The following is a 12,812-nucleotide window of genomic DNA, read 5'->3' on the forward strand; positions in this document are numbered from 1 at the left end:
CGATGGTCTCGGCGACAGCTGACATGGCTCACGCGATTGGCAATCGCGGTGATAGTACCACAGAGACGCTGCTACTGTTAGACCCAAAAGACACAGCCGGGGGACAGGTCGTGTCGCAAACCCAGCAGATTTCATCAACACATTGGTAGAGACGATTGTATGTGGTCAGTATATGTTTAAGCTCAGAGATGGGGAACGGGAAGGAAGAAGCGGAGGTGACCTGGAGGGCGACCTTATAGCGAGGAGGGGGACCAAGAGAAGGCAGTTAGAGTCTGTGTCAACTATGGGGGTATATGTCAACCTCCTGTACCACCATCCTCTCGCGCCAGGACTTGTAGTAATGCCTGGAAACACGGCAAGCACATACTAATACCAACAAGGACATGAAAGTGCTTCCATCACCGGGTGGCGGCCCCGGGAGTACTGTAAGTCTTCGCAACACTGGATTGACTATCGCCGCAACGATATGCTAAACCTGTAGTGTGACAGTGAAACACATCAGTGTGGCCCACCGGGAGGTTCTGTGCAAAGACAGTCACTGGTGCCATGTTAGGTTCTTGGGCTGGATCATCCCGATGAAGGCTTAAACATCGTCTCTTCAGAGGATACTAGGCAGATTCGGGTGCCACAAGCCCGAAACTTCAGGAAGGCTGTGATGAACAACCTGGTGGATTGTAAAGTTGTGGAGAGAGGATAGGTTGTGGTGGTGTGGCCTGGTCCCAAGTTGGGCGGTTATCGAGACGACCTGATAGGGCTGACCAGGCTCAAGATGCTCGCATAGAAACACGTGGGAAGAAGCGTCCTACCAGCACCTGCTCTGGGAGGGTATGGTAGGAGCGGAAACATTGTTGAATGCAAGTCTCGCACCCGAAAGCACGGAAGAAGTGATGATCACAATTGTCGAGTGCAGAAGGCAGGAACGGGAGGTTGTAAGGTTGTGATGAAGCTGCAATTGAGCGTGCCTACCCCGGCAAGTACCAACGCCACAGAGAGGGGCATCGAAACATTTATCTCTTCCCCTTTCGCTTCACTATCACACCGCATTCAGAACCATTTGCAGCAAGGTCACATCGCTTCCAGCCTCCAGAATGCGAGGATACTCCAATGCGCTTTCCAAGGTCTAATGCATGCGCTCTCCCTATCGAACGCCTGACCCGAAGAACCTCAATTCAAAACGCTGACGCTGGCATGATAGTCTTTCGCCCATCCTGGAAGACTGTCCAGTGAGGACCGCTCTGATGATGCTTCTGCGTCTCCTGCGCTGCCCGCCAGACCTTGCGGAGTCGGTCGAACCAGGTCGAGCTGGTGGTATCACCACGGTCAGGTTACGCTCCATCTGGACTTTTCTGTCAAACGTGTTCAACAAATCACATATTGAGCGGAGCCTGGAATTCTCTGCCCAGACAAATATACTCCTGATCCGCGCAGCCAGTGCTTCGACCTCCCTTTCATCATCGAGTCTATAGGAGCGGATGGTCGCCACACCATGAGGTAAGTGACCTTCAGAATTGTGGGTGTTGAGGCAGGCTGTCTTGCCGTTGATGGCCAGCGAGAATGACTGAGCAGCCTTGCTCAGCTTCCACAAGAAGTCCGCGTCCTGGTAATGCCTCTGTGGCTCCTGTGCGGCTGCGGCGAGAATCATGAGCGCATTGTTGCATGTTGCCGCCGAGCCAGCACAAGCATTCCGTGCCGCTAGCATCGAGTGTTCCTCGACTTCCACGACGAAGAAGGGCCAGTAGATATCGGGTACTGGCTGTGAGAGCTGGTGCAAGTCACATGGCTCGTTCTTGTTGTTTGTGATGATGTACTGCTGCAGTTCAAGTTGCTGACATGTGAACGAACTGTTCGAATATCCTAACGTGATGGCAGGCTTAGGTGTAGGGAGCTGCATCTTCCAACCATCCTCAATCTCGGCATCATGCACTTCATCGGGTACCGCGTCCCGGCAAAAGGCGGCGTCAGTGCGGCACTTGAGCGCGTTGTGATCTATTGCTATTGAGGCCAGTAAGGGAACTAGCATCTCCGCCATTTCCCTACTGGTCACGGATCTTTGTGACCTGATCTGCTGAGCAAACTTGGTGGTAGCGGAGCTGGCACGGAGTGACTCTCCAAACGGCATACCAAGGGCGAAAGCTAATCGGCTCCATCGATCATCGTCCATTTGTTGGTCCTCGACTATGATGTTGTTTGGTTCGAGAGTGGCTGATCGGTAATCGGCACAGCCGAACGAGGCTTTTCTCTCACTCATGCTGCTGTGTTCCGTCGACCGGGATGCCTGACGGCTGTGAAGGCTGGGACGACTGAGGCTGCGGGATGCACTTCTTGATGGTGACATTTTGCATGCAGGTCAATTAAATATTACTCCAACAAGGTCCAGCCTCTATCGCTGGTGATATAGTTCATTCTGCGGTCTCTTGAGCATCCTTTATAACCATCAAGAATGTACTTGCCGCTGAGGTATGAAATGGGGCAGTCCAAGGTTATTGGACGAGGCAAGCCGCTCTATTTTAGGAGACTACTATCAAAAGAACGCGCCCTTGGGCGCGTGAGGCTGTACGCGCTCTCATTGCTGGCCGGAAAGATGCCTGCATTAAAGCTTCGCTCGCTGATTGGCCTCACACACAGCAGAGGCGTCCATATATATCCATTGGCGATACATTTTGTCTGCTGCTGATTGGAAGATGTGAGCGTCCGACTCACCATCTACATGAATCAATGGCAACGCTGCAATTCTACAGTATTCAACTACTGAGGATGCAGGTTCATTGTCTTTCGGTAAGCTTCTCCGCCTGACAGGAAGTCCAGCCTCGTCCATGAGGTAAGCCCCCACACCACTCACGCTAATTAACTCACACCCTTCCCCATATTCTGGGCTGACGTCTTTTCGCCTTGAATCTCGTGCACTATGAAAGGCAAAGCCGTCCCAGAACACGAGACCGTCAAAAGGGCGCGGCAAAGACGCAAGACTTTGAAATGAGGGGGCATTGTGTTCCAACAACCATAGCTAGGTTACCTGCCCGAAAGCTATCCCATACTTCTCATTCACGTTTACATCTCCGGCTTCTAAGTCCGATCTGCTCGCCAGTCCTCAATTGCAGTTCAAGCAAGAGGGCATTCTCAGGGCCATCATTGCGAGCGTCACCAGCCGCCAGTCCACCCAAGAACAAAGCTACCATGCCTCAAGCTGTGGAGAAAGAGTCGTCAAGTTCAACCACGGCCCCTCCACCACCGATAACACACGTCCTCGAGACGTGTCTCATGGTCAAAGACATCAGATCGTCAACATCGTTCTACAGCAAAATCTTCCATATCGAGCCTTTTCTGGATACGCCCCGGATGTCCGGCTTTGCCCTTGGCCAAACAACTCTCCTCTTATTCCAGTTGGGCAGCACGTCCGCAGATTCGCCTATGCCTGACAACCGCGGGACGATACCCGGTCACGGTCCGACGAAGGATGTTCTCGATGTACTACTCAATGAGTCGGCATCTACAGAGCCGGACAAGGGAAGTCTCCATCACCACTTCTGTCTGGCTGTCAAGTCCACGGAAGATGTGCAGGCATACGAAGAGTGGTTCGAACAACAAGAGGTCAAGGTTACGGGAATGGTTCAGTGGCCGAGAGGTGGCAAGAGCATCTACTTCACTGATCCAGACGGGAATGTGGGCGAGATTGCGAGTCGAGGGATATGGGAGCATTATTGACTGGATGAACAAATTGTATGAGTACAAAATGTTAACCGCATTTGCACCGCTTTGTTTTGTAATCGCTGTTGCAGTGTCGTAGAGCACCCATTGAACTGACAGTATCACTGGCAATCGACTCAATGGCCATCTACGTGAGCATCCCGTTTGTATGCTTTGACTTGCTCTGCGACTCACTCAATCTCTGGAGACGCTTTCAGTCTCGCTTGATCTAGCATACCTTCTGCCGTCCAGGGTTGACTATGAACCTTCTATGGCTCTCGCTTAACTGCCCACTTCATTCAGGACGCCACCATCCAGCTTCACGATCTCACCATTGATGTAACCGCATCTTGCAAGGAAGATGACACCCATGGCCATTTCTTCATCAGTCCCGGATCGTCCAGCAGGCACTTCGTGACCTTTATCCTTGACCTTCTCGTCTGGCATCTCAACTTTGTTGGTTTCATCTGACTCCTTCATGGTCATTTCGGACGGGAAATAGCCCGGCGCGATACTGTTGACTCTGATCCCAGTTTTGGCGAATTCCTTACTCATCATGCGTGTCAGATGTACTGTCGCGGCCTTGGAGGCGTTGTAAGAGAAGTGTGACTGTGAGTGACGCATCATGCCGGACATGCTGGAGATGACGATCACGCTGGAACTGAGTTTCTCTGGGGCGCGCTGCAGGAGCGGCAGAAACGTGACCACGCTGAAGAAGACGCTCGTCACGTTCGTTTTGTACGTCGAGTTCCACTCGTCGACTTCCTCCTTCCACAGGTTCTCCTTCATTTGTTGGGCATCGCCAGTGTCGGGGAATCCTTTGGGACCAGAAACACCTGCTGCGGCAACGACTAGTGAGAGGTACTTCTCCTTGGACTCGATTTCCTTGGTCAGTGATTCGAGGTCTTCTTTCTTGGTAACGTCGCAGGGTCCGATTGGAATGATCTCGCCCTGGAGTGAGTTGTCTGAGTCTTGCGGGCCGTGAGTTTTGGCAGTGTTTTCGAGAACTTCCTTTCGTCGACCTGTGATGTACACTTTGGCTCCTGTCGTGGTGTCAGTGATCGAGGCATAACGAGGTCAAATCTCTTGAGGTGGTGACGTACCATTCGCTGCAAGGGCTTGAGTGGCCATAAGGCCAATGCCCGTTCCTGTACGACGAGGTCAGTCAAGTGCACATCTTTGTAGATGGAGGATTTAATATACCTCCGCCAGTTACGAGACAGACATGGCCTTTGAGTGAGAAAAGGTTTGAGATGTGGAGTTGTTCTGTCGATGCCATATTGAATGTTTTGAGGTGAGCCGATCTTAGTTCAGGATTGGTCGAAATGGTAGATCAGTCAACTTATGGGTATTTAGGTACAGGAGAATCTACTACTGGAGAAGCACGCGACTTTTCGATCATTTTGTAGATCAGAATAACGGTGTCTCAAGTTAAACCGTTGAGTGACCAGTTGTGACGTAATTTTTTGAGTTGAGTATGACGGTCGCTACCTCGTACCAGGTATAATCGATCAGGGGCCGGACTCATCCTCCGCATATTTCCCCTTTTTCAGCCTCAGCCTTGCGCTCTAAACCCCCCAATTGTATCACATCCGCCATCGTGCTCACTGTATCTTCATGTCCTTTGCATCCATTTTGAACGCTCGGGCCACTGCTGGGGTCGACCATCGCAGTGGTGCTTTGCGTGCCCACATCATCTTCTGAGAGCCGCAGACCTCTTCTTGGGATTGACAATTGTAACACCACTTGTGCCCAATGGATTGTCCCTCAGAAAACAAGGACCTGGTGCTGCTGCTCAAGAATTGGCACATGAGAAGATAGATGACCCCATGCATCACAATGCTGTTTCTGTTCTTGCCAACGTTTTGTGGTGAGCCACATTCTCTCGTTGGTTTGCCTCGTGTAAAGAGCTGCAGTGTTCTAGTGAGGGGGTCAACGGTCGGGATTTAGGAGTTTCGATCATCTCGAACCCCTTTACGACGCCAACGCTAGTGCAGCCATGGCTCGCACACCGGCCTCCGTCTTGTGCCCGCCAATGAAACCAGCGGCATGAACGAAGACAGCACCATTTTGAACATCTTCTCCAAGCAAAGCATCCAGTTCCGCATCTCTCACACCTCGCCATGGCTCCGGAAGACTCTTTCGGTTTTCGAAACTAGACATGTTCTTGCTGACTGTCTGAATCCTCCACTTTGAGCCGGGCTCTTCTTTTTCGGGATAGATGACGAAGAGAACTTGTTGTTCAGGAGACAGTCCGGCTTCGTCCTCGATGCTGTACAGGTGTTCTTTCCAGGGTATGCCCGCTCGAGGCAGGACCAAGAGTTGACCTGACGGATGAGCGCTGGAACGGGTATTGAAGGCCTCCTTGACGATAGACCGAGCAGGGAGCCAGGCGGTAGCGGCACCGTGAAGTTTGCGAAGGAAAGCGTTGCCCATGAGGCTTGAGGCGAGTGAGAAGCGGAAATCCTCCTCCGCTTGGGGCTGATCTGCGGTACTTCTTGAAGGTGAACCCATCGGATCATCATGGTTTAGATCATTCACCAAACTTGCGAGAGTGATACCACCATCCTTAAATCTCTTCTCAATGCCAGCTTGTTCTAGTTTGCTATCATCATATTTTGAAATACCGTTGTCGTTGGCGTCCACGGCCTCAACGAAATCGTCGTACAGCTTACGATACAAGAGCTCGACGTCTGGGTTGTCAATAGGGAGTTTCGTGTGTTGCGCAATGATGGCCTTGCCGAAGTGCATGTAGACCAGGCCGGCCGAGGAAAGTTTTGTCCGGTGTTCAGGGAAAGCAGTATCAAAGGTGCGCTGATGATGATCATAGCGGTTCTTTGTGGTGTCATATTCGCCTCCGACGTCTACGACAGTATGACAAGTCTCCAAGAGAGAAGGGTCTCGAGTTCTCACGAGTGAGGCAGAAGCATAGTCTGGAAGAAGTCGCAGCATGTAAACTGCCAGTGCCTCATCTGCGTGGAAATGGCCATTGTGGGTGCCAATGACAAGGGGATCGGTTTTCATTCTTTTCGACGCCGTTTGCGCAGCCATTCTGATCAAAGTTCGGAACATAAACAGGTGCAAGCAGAGGGAAATGGAGTCTTCTTCAACGTATCTTCGCTGTAGCCAGAATTATTTTGGAGATGGGCGTCGACACTCGCCTCCGCAGCCAAGAGCCGGCTAATCGGCGGCTGCACAGTACGTGGGAGCCTCCCACCCCTAGAGCCTAGGCTTGCTAGGTCGCCCAAATGCAGCACTTATCCGGAATATTGTTGTACCGGTTTCGAGAGACACTCTATGAGACTATATGAACTCTCACAGCCACATACAGCCTCCTTAGAATCACCTCATCGTGCATTATAACTGTCCCTTTCCACGTGTGCATCAGTATCTTACCGAATGTCGATCGTGAACACCTAAATGCAGGAAGATATGAATCAGAATACAACTGTCCAGGTTGGCTCTACCATCACGCTATGGCAGGCAGACTTTGCGAAAATATCGGTTGGGAATCAAGAATCCACTTGTTATTAGCGTCTTGTTCTTGCGGTGAAGAATGGTAGAAGCAGAGTAATTTGCTGGATAGAATAGAATATTGGTTGGACGGGCACTTCGTCACAAAGAACCATTCTATACATGACTTTTGCCAGCCTGTAAACCACTGGGATCACCTTGCAAAACGCCAAACTGTGTCGTCAGTGAGGCCTCACTGCCTTGTTTGTGGTCCCTGTCCATCTTTTTTTCCCTGCATCTTACACGATCAAAATCAACCTCGCCCTTGCCCTTTCGCTTCTTTAACTCGGTGCAGTGCACGCGACATTCCTGGCTCCACCTCTTCGACGTTCTTTTTACCCAGCGAGTTATCAGTTCTCACCTCATCCTCTGCGACCTCTTATCATACCCAAAACGACCATCTTCGCAATCACTCGAGTTCTCCAACGCGCGCGAATCGGAATGACATGTGAAAATCCCGCCCTTGACAAAACCGCGATTCACCTCAAGCCTGTTTGACCGACACGGCTACGCAGCAGCGCTACCTCCATTTTCCATCAGCAGATCGATCGCTCTGCCCACCGACCGAATGTTCCTCCGGGCGCTCTCCTCGTTACTCTTCTTGACACTCATTATTCTATTGGTACCCCTCACTTTCGATATTGGCGGACGCGACGCCGGCCTAGCCTTCTCGCTCTCCATCGCCTCGTTTTACTTCATCCTCTCGATCCTGCGGGTATCTACACCCGACAGTTCTTCGGTCAGGAAGGCATGCATAAACATCCTGCGAGGTGTACAATGGCTCGTATTGCCCAGCCTGTGCATTTGGGCCTTGGGACGGTTTTCCGTTGATGCCAACAACAGTGGAGGATGGGTGGAAAGGACGTTTAGGAACAAGAAAGGTTTCCTAGGTTCACACACTGGCTTTTGGGATTCTGTCTTCGGACGAGAAGGACTACTGGAAAACACCACTCTTGGAAGTTGGGACATCTTGCTCCGATGGTCGTCCCCGATGTTTCAGCTCCTGGAAGGGTTCTGCAGCCTGCTCGTTATTCAGGCCGTCGGACAATTGACGAAGTGGCTCGTCAACCGGAGTGAATGGAGCGATGCATGGCTTCTTACCCTTCTAGTAACGTCGGCAGGAGTGGTGTCGAGTTCAGTCTACTTCCTCTGGCGAGTGCTGCAATTCCCAGATGTCTCCAACCTCGACTCCACCCTGATCGGTATAGCGATTGCTTCAGCCATCTTCCTGTGTGGATATGGTATAGTCTCTGGGCGCGGTACAGCGATGGAATCGTCTCTGCTCTTCGCCTACATTGTGCTGTGTATCTACCAGATCTTCACCGACTACAAGCCTAACGTCCCTGTGGAAGCCAATACACCATCCTCAGCACCCGATTTTCCCCCATTTCCACCGATTATCATGTCCTCATATACAGCCATCATGTATGCACTATCATCACTCCCGGAAGCTCTGGTGAACGCATTGGACTTCACCATAGCAGCCTTTAGAGCTGTCACACCTTCGGTTCTCATCTCGCTCGGTTATCGGCTGTTCGTCTTCTATGCGTCGACTCGCATTATTCCGGCCATTAACGAAAGCGGTGCCAGAGGCTTGAGCATCGAACCATCTCTTGACGACAGTAATGCTGGTAACCAGTTCCTGGCATTCCTTTCGTGGTTTTCGCCGAGCATTCTCATCGCAGTCTACACCAGTCTCCTTATGCAGCATTTCGCTACCACCATGGGCGGCTATACTCCGGGGTTGACAGAGTCAATCAGTGCTTGGTGGAGTGGAAACGGCCAGCCTGGAATGAACGGAAATATCTGGAAGTGGATAAATCTCGTCATAACAATGGGGCTGTATGCGGTTGAATTGTGGCTCGGCAAAGAAGACGATATTGATGGCGGGCACTGGAAGGTCGATTGAGAAAAAGGCGACATTACAAGATCGTTTCATTCAGGACATCTATCACTTCCTCAGGTGAGCTAGTCACGACGTACCCAACGTCAACTGGGCAGGATTCCATCAACGAAGCACATCGCACTGAAACCCCTGCCGAGAAGGGAGCATGCAATGTAGCAAACACATGCTTTTCGTGTTCTACCAGTCACAGCGCCCTTTGGTAAAATCGGTATCTTGGACATCGAAAGCGAGGAGTTCCGGTATGCTTTACTGGGCGAGCGGATCGATTCGATTGCATTTGAGTGCCGTACGGGCCTTGGAATGATATCATGCACTGAAAGCGAGGGAAAGAACAATGGGATGGGTCAGTGGCCACAAGAACAGACGGTGCGCAGCGAAAAGCGCATTGGACAGATGGCAAATACGAAGGACCGGCATCACAGGAAGGAGAAGGCATCACAGCACTGAGGCACAAGGGACAATGAGAGCATGAATTACGATGGTTGGAAGCTCATATCAAATTGAGCAAGCTATGATCATAGTTCGAGCCGGAGGGTCAGCACCGGATGCAAAGGCAGGCTCGACACAAAACGACAACTGGAGGAGGCTTGAAAGGAGCGTTCGTGCAGGTCGTACGAATATCAAAAAGGACAGAGATCATGACTTAATCATCATTGAAAGTATCATTGATACAAACGCCCTTCCCTTCGCAACAATCCCCAAAGTTTGGTCATAACGTAGCATAAACTAGTATAACTCGTCCGTAAGGACTGTCTTTATGACTTTCCATGTTCGCACATGCCTTGGACGCGTCCTGCTGTAGCGAGCAAGCCGTCCAGTTCATCTTACGTTGTGTAATCCCAGCACACAGTTCGCGTAGCGTCTTACCCATCGATGGCACATCGCACTGCCGTAATCTCGTAGTACATAAGCCTTTTTCCCTTAGGGTGTTCGTCGTCCGGGCCAAATTTCATCGCCTACTGGAACTCCACTGATAGTACCTCATCTCCGAATAGGGATCCCTTCCTTTCTGGCTGGTGGACTGATGCTGCCGTCCAGAGGAATTGTACCGTTGTCACCCATCTCCTGCTTGCTACCCGCCTCGTCGATACTCGCGCTTCTGGCCAGGTAGCTACTCTCTTTGACGGGACTACGGCTTGTGAGTCCACCACCAGGAATACCGTTTATGCTGCCACGGTGCATGCCCGCAGGGCCTGGTGGGAGGATGGGCTGGCCGTCTGGGCTTCCGGCGATAGAGTCGTTGCGGGAGATGGTGTGCGTGAGAGGACTGTTGTGTGGGATCTCGTCGGCTTTGGGGTGCTCGGTTCCGATTGTGGTGACGCCCGTGTCGGAGGCTTTGCCGGCTTTGGAGAGTGCGTAATCGCCTGAGTCGAAGTACTTGCGCTCCTGTTCTTTTGTCAGAACGCCGCTAAAATGGTGCGGACGATAGTGTTACCTTCAATTTGTTCTGTAGGAGATCGGACTTGTTTGGCAGCTTGCCGTAGAGTCTGAAGAGGCGTTGCTCCTCGGGGGAGAGTTTCTGTGAGGAAGTTAGCGTTGGTTGTGTAGGCGGCAGGAGCTTGACCGTACGTTGAGGTCAATCTTGTTCTTTTGGTGAGGATTCATCGTTGTGATCTTGTTCTGTACTTTTTCTCCTGGAGAGTTTCTGTGGATGTTTTGCTCGAATAGCAGTCGGAGAGGTGTAAGCCCCTGCCGATCAGAAAGCTGCGGTCCCGATCTTGCCTGTACCTGAACAATTGAGTTTGGGAGAAGTCCGGTCCAGTGTGTTTTGAGTGTTGTATTGTAGCAGGTTGACGAGAACTTTTTCTTTGTCACCCGTGACGATGAGATAGATATAAGGGTGGAAGGAGGGGTGTCTGTGAGAGAATTGGCCCGAGCGCTGATTGTTGTCACTTGAGCAGGAAGGTAAAAAAGAAGATTATCGAAACCCTCGTAAAGCTGTCGGGGAGAGTTTTCCGTGACTTCGGTAGAGCGAAAAGGGACAGAGGACGGAGAAGTGTTTCCCTGGGTTGTCTTCACCCAATGCCAACGCAGGTGTTTCGTGTTGTGTTTAGGTGGGTTAGCAGGGTGTTTGGTGGTAGGCGGGGGTCAGGAAATGGTATCTTCGGAAGCAATGTTTGACAGAAGAGATACGAGTGGTCGTTGAGTTTGGTTCGTTGCGTCTGGATTCTGGGGTAACGATTAAGAGTCTAGCAATGAATGAGTTGGTTGGCTGAGAGTTGAGGTCAACTTTGCAGCTTGCCGCAGATGGCACAGGATGCACGGTAGGACGAGTGACGACGTCTGGAGCCAATCACCGTGGTGGATGATGCTGCTATCCGAACATTCATGAATGACCTGCCGAGGAATAGCCGCATGCATGCTTCGTTCATAATTTTCTTAGTATTCACGAGACCAACGTAGCGATTGACTTCAAGGACACAGCTAGCAAGCATGGCAAAGCCCAAGTACACCTTCGTGGTCGAACATCTTGACCCGGAACTTGGACCGTGGTCCGCCCTTGAATACCGGACCATCGCTAAAGAATCGAGCGAATCTGGATGTCACTTTATCCTGTCATCTGTACCACAGTCCTTGTTGGACACTCAAGATGTGAAGAGTCTGCAAAAAGTAGGTGCAGAGGGAAGGACGGACAGTATTGAAACGTATTATGCGCACAAGAAGGAGAAGATCTGTCTACTGGATCCTGCGGCAAAGCAGGAGTTAGAGCCTGCCGATGCCAATGACTTCGACGTCTTCTTGTTTGGAGGGATATTGGGTGCGTGATGACTTATATTGTTGTGTTCATTGCTAATCTCTTCACAGGTGATGATCCTCCTAGAGGTACGTCCCTACAGGCTCATCGCCGTGCCATGCTAACAGTTCCAGATCGAACCAGCGAGTTGCGAAAGAAGGGCTTTTTGGGACGTCGACTCGGTCCCAAGCAGATGACAACGGACACTGCTGTGCGAGTAACACGCATGGTTGTACTTGACCAAAGTATGTTACGCGCCCATCGAGGATTTCCGTTAGGCTGATCTTGATCCAGTACCACTTGAGAAAATCCCATATGTTGACTATCCTGAGTTGAAGCTGGATGAGCATGAGACTACCGAAATGCCATTTCGATATGTCACGGATTCTTCTGGCAAGCCTATTATGCCCGAGGTACGTAGGGCATCTGTGATTGCAGTATCGTTGACTGACATTGCCAAGGGTATGATCGACTTGATCAAAGCTGATGCCGACAAAGCATTCGACAACCTCGATTTCGCTGATGAAGTTGAGGGACTCGAGAACCTGAAAGTCAACCAGCCTTGAATAGGGGTGTAAATGATAAATCTTCCTGGCCAGGTCCTGACAACAATGGGCGGCTGAAGAAGGTTGGAGAAACCTGTACCCTGACACCCAACCATGTGTGTAATCAAGTCTTGGATTTGGAATACCAACAGCACTTTGATCAAAAGCTACACATGCTTTGATCGACCACTCACTCTGTGGGCGGTAACGCCTTCCTTCAGCGCGCCTATGCGCTGTCTAGCACGGACAGGCGCGTGGTCTGGGCGACGAATGGGCTTCACAGTACGACAAAGATTTCCAAGATGAAGACTACCAGGTACGCTGCTCCCAAGCTTGCCGCAGACGCGCTGGTAGAGGCAAGGTCGCAGTTCAAACGGCACGCGACGGCTAGAACAAGTCAAGATACTGGATGCTGGGAGCGGCACTGGCT

At 51.2% G+C, this 12,812-nt stretch overlaps 7 protein-coding genes across 7 annotated transcripts; 3 read left to right on the plus strand and 4 right to left on the minus strand.

Moving 5' to 3' along the window:
- Positions 1-1,138: 1,138 nt before the first annotated feature.
- EDD37DRAFT_609247 (uncharacterized protein) lies at positions 1,139-2,335 on the minus strand (the record flags this gene model as incomplete). Its single annotated transcript, XM_062815119.1, has 1 exon — positions 1,139-2,335. The coding sequence occupies one exon, from the start codon at positions 2,333-2,335 to the stop codon at positions 1,139-1,141; it is 1,197 nt and encodes a 398-aa protein (XP_062670129.1).
- An 839-nt stretch (positions 2,336-3,174) lies between these two features.
- On the plus strand, positions 3,175-3,702 carry EDD37DRAFT_609248 (Glyoxalase/Bleomycin resistance protein/Dihydroxybiphenyl dioxygenase; the record flags this gene model as incomplete). Its single annotated transcript, XM_062815120.1, has 1 exon — positions 3,175-3,702. One exon carries the CDS (start codon positions 3,175-3,177, stop codon positions 3,700-3,702), a length of 528 nt encoding a protein of 175 aa, XP_062670130.1.
- A 50-nt stretch (positions 3,703-3,752) lies between these two features.
- EDD37DRAFT_630578 (gluconate 5-dehydrogenase) lies at positions 3,753-5,093 on the minus strand. The gene is made up of 3 exons (XM_062816584.1): positions 4,888-5,093; positions 4,788-4,832; positions 3,753-4,727 (listed from the first exon to the last, which is right to left on the minus strand). The coding sequence occupies exons 1-3, from the start codon at positions 4,961-4,963 to the stop codon at positions 3,967-3,969; spliced, it is 882 nt and encodes a 293-aa protein (XP_062670131.1). The 5' UTR covers positions 4,964-5,093; the 3' UTR covers positions 3,753-3,966.
- A 565-nt stretch (positions 5,094-5,658) lies between these two features.
- Positions 5,659-6,756, minus strand: EDD37DRAFT_657841 (urease accessory protein; the record flags this gene model as incomplete). The annotated part of the gene is made up of 1 exon (XM_062818927.1): positions 5,659-6,756. One exon carries the CDS (start codon positions 6,754-6,756, stop codon positions 5,659-5,661), a length of 1,098 nt encoding a protein of 365 aa, XP_062670132.1.
- Positions 6,757-7,506: 750 nt separating this feature from the next.
- Positions 7,507-9,196, plus strand: EDD37DRAFT_405174 (ICE2-domain-containing protein). Its single transcript, XM_062812377.1, has one exon. It carries the CDS (start codon positions 7,766-7,768, stop codon positions 9,104-9,106), a length of 1,341 nt encoding a protein of 446 aa, XP_062670133.1. The 5' UTR covers positions 7,507-7,765; the 3' UTR covers positions 9,107-9,196.
- A 551-nt stretch (positions 9,197-9,747) lies between these two features.
- On the minus strand, positions 9,748-10,854 carry EDD37DRAFT_630582 (camp-regulated phosphoprotein/endosulfine conserved region-domain-containing protein). Its single transcript, XM_062816585.1, has 4 exons — positions 10,833-10,854; positions 10,673-10,776; positions 10,539-10,622; positions 9,748-10,489 (listed from the first exon to the last, which is right to left on the minus strand). The coding sequence occupies exons 2-4, from the start codon at positions 10,706-10,708 to the stop codon at positions 10,085-10,087; spliced, it is 525 nt and encodes a 174-aa protein (XP_062670134.1). The 5' UTR covers positions 10,709-10,776; positions 10,833-10,854; the 3' UTR covers positions 9,748-10,084.
- A 682-nt stretch (positions 10,855-11,536) lies between these two features.
- On the plus strand, positions 11,537-12,403 carry EDD37DRAFT_650128 (carboxypeptidase D; the record flags this gene model as incomplete). Its single annotated transcript, XM_062818211.1, has 5 exons — positions 11,537-11,861; positions 11,909-11,926; positions 11,972-12,082; positions 12,132-12,250; positions 12,299-12,403. The coding sequence occupies 5 exons, from the start codon at positions 11,537-11,539 to the stop codon at positions 12,401-12,403; spliced, it is 678 nt and encodes a 225-aa protein (XP_062670135.1).
- Positions 12,404-12,812: the final 409 nt, after the last annotated feature.

Source organism: Exophiala viscosa (assembly GCF_022695815.1).
Source record: "Exophiala viscosa unplaced genomic scaffold EDD37scaffold_5, whole genome shotgun sequence".
Classification (NCBI taxonomy): domain Eukaryota; kingdom Fungi; phylum Ascomycota; class Eurotiomycetes; order Chaetothyriales; family Herpotrichiellaceae; genus Exophiala; species Exophiala viscosa.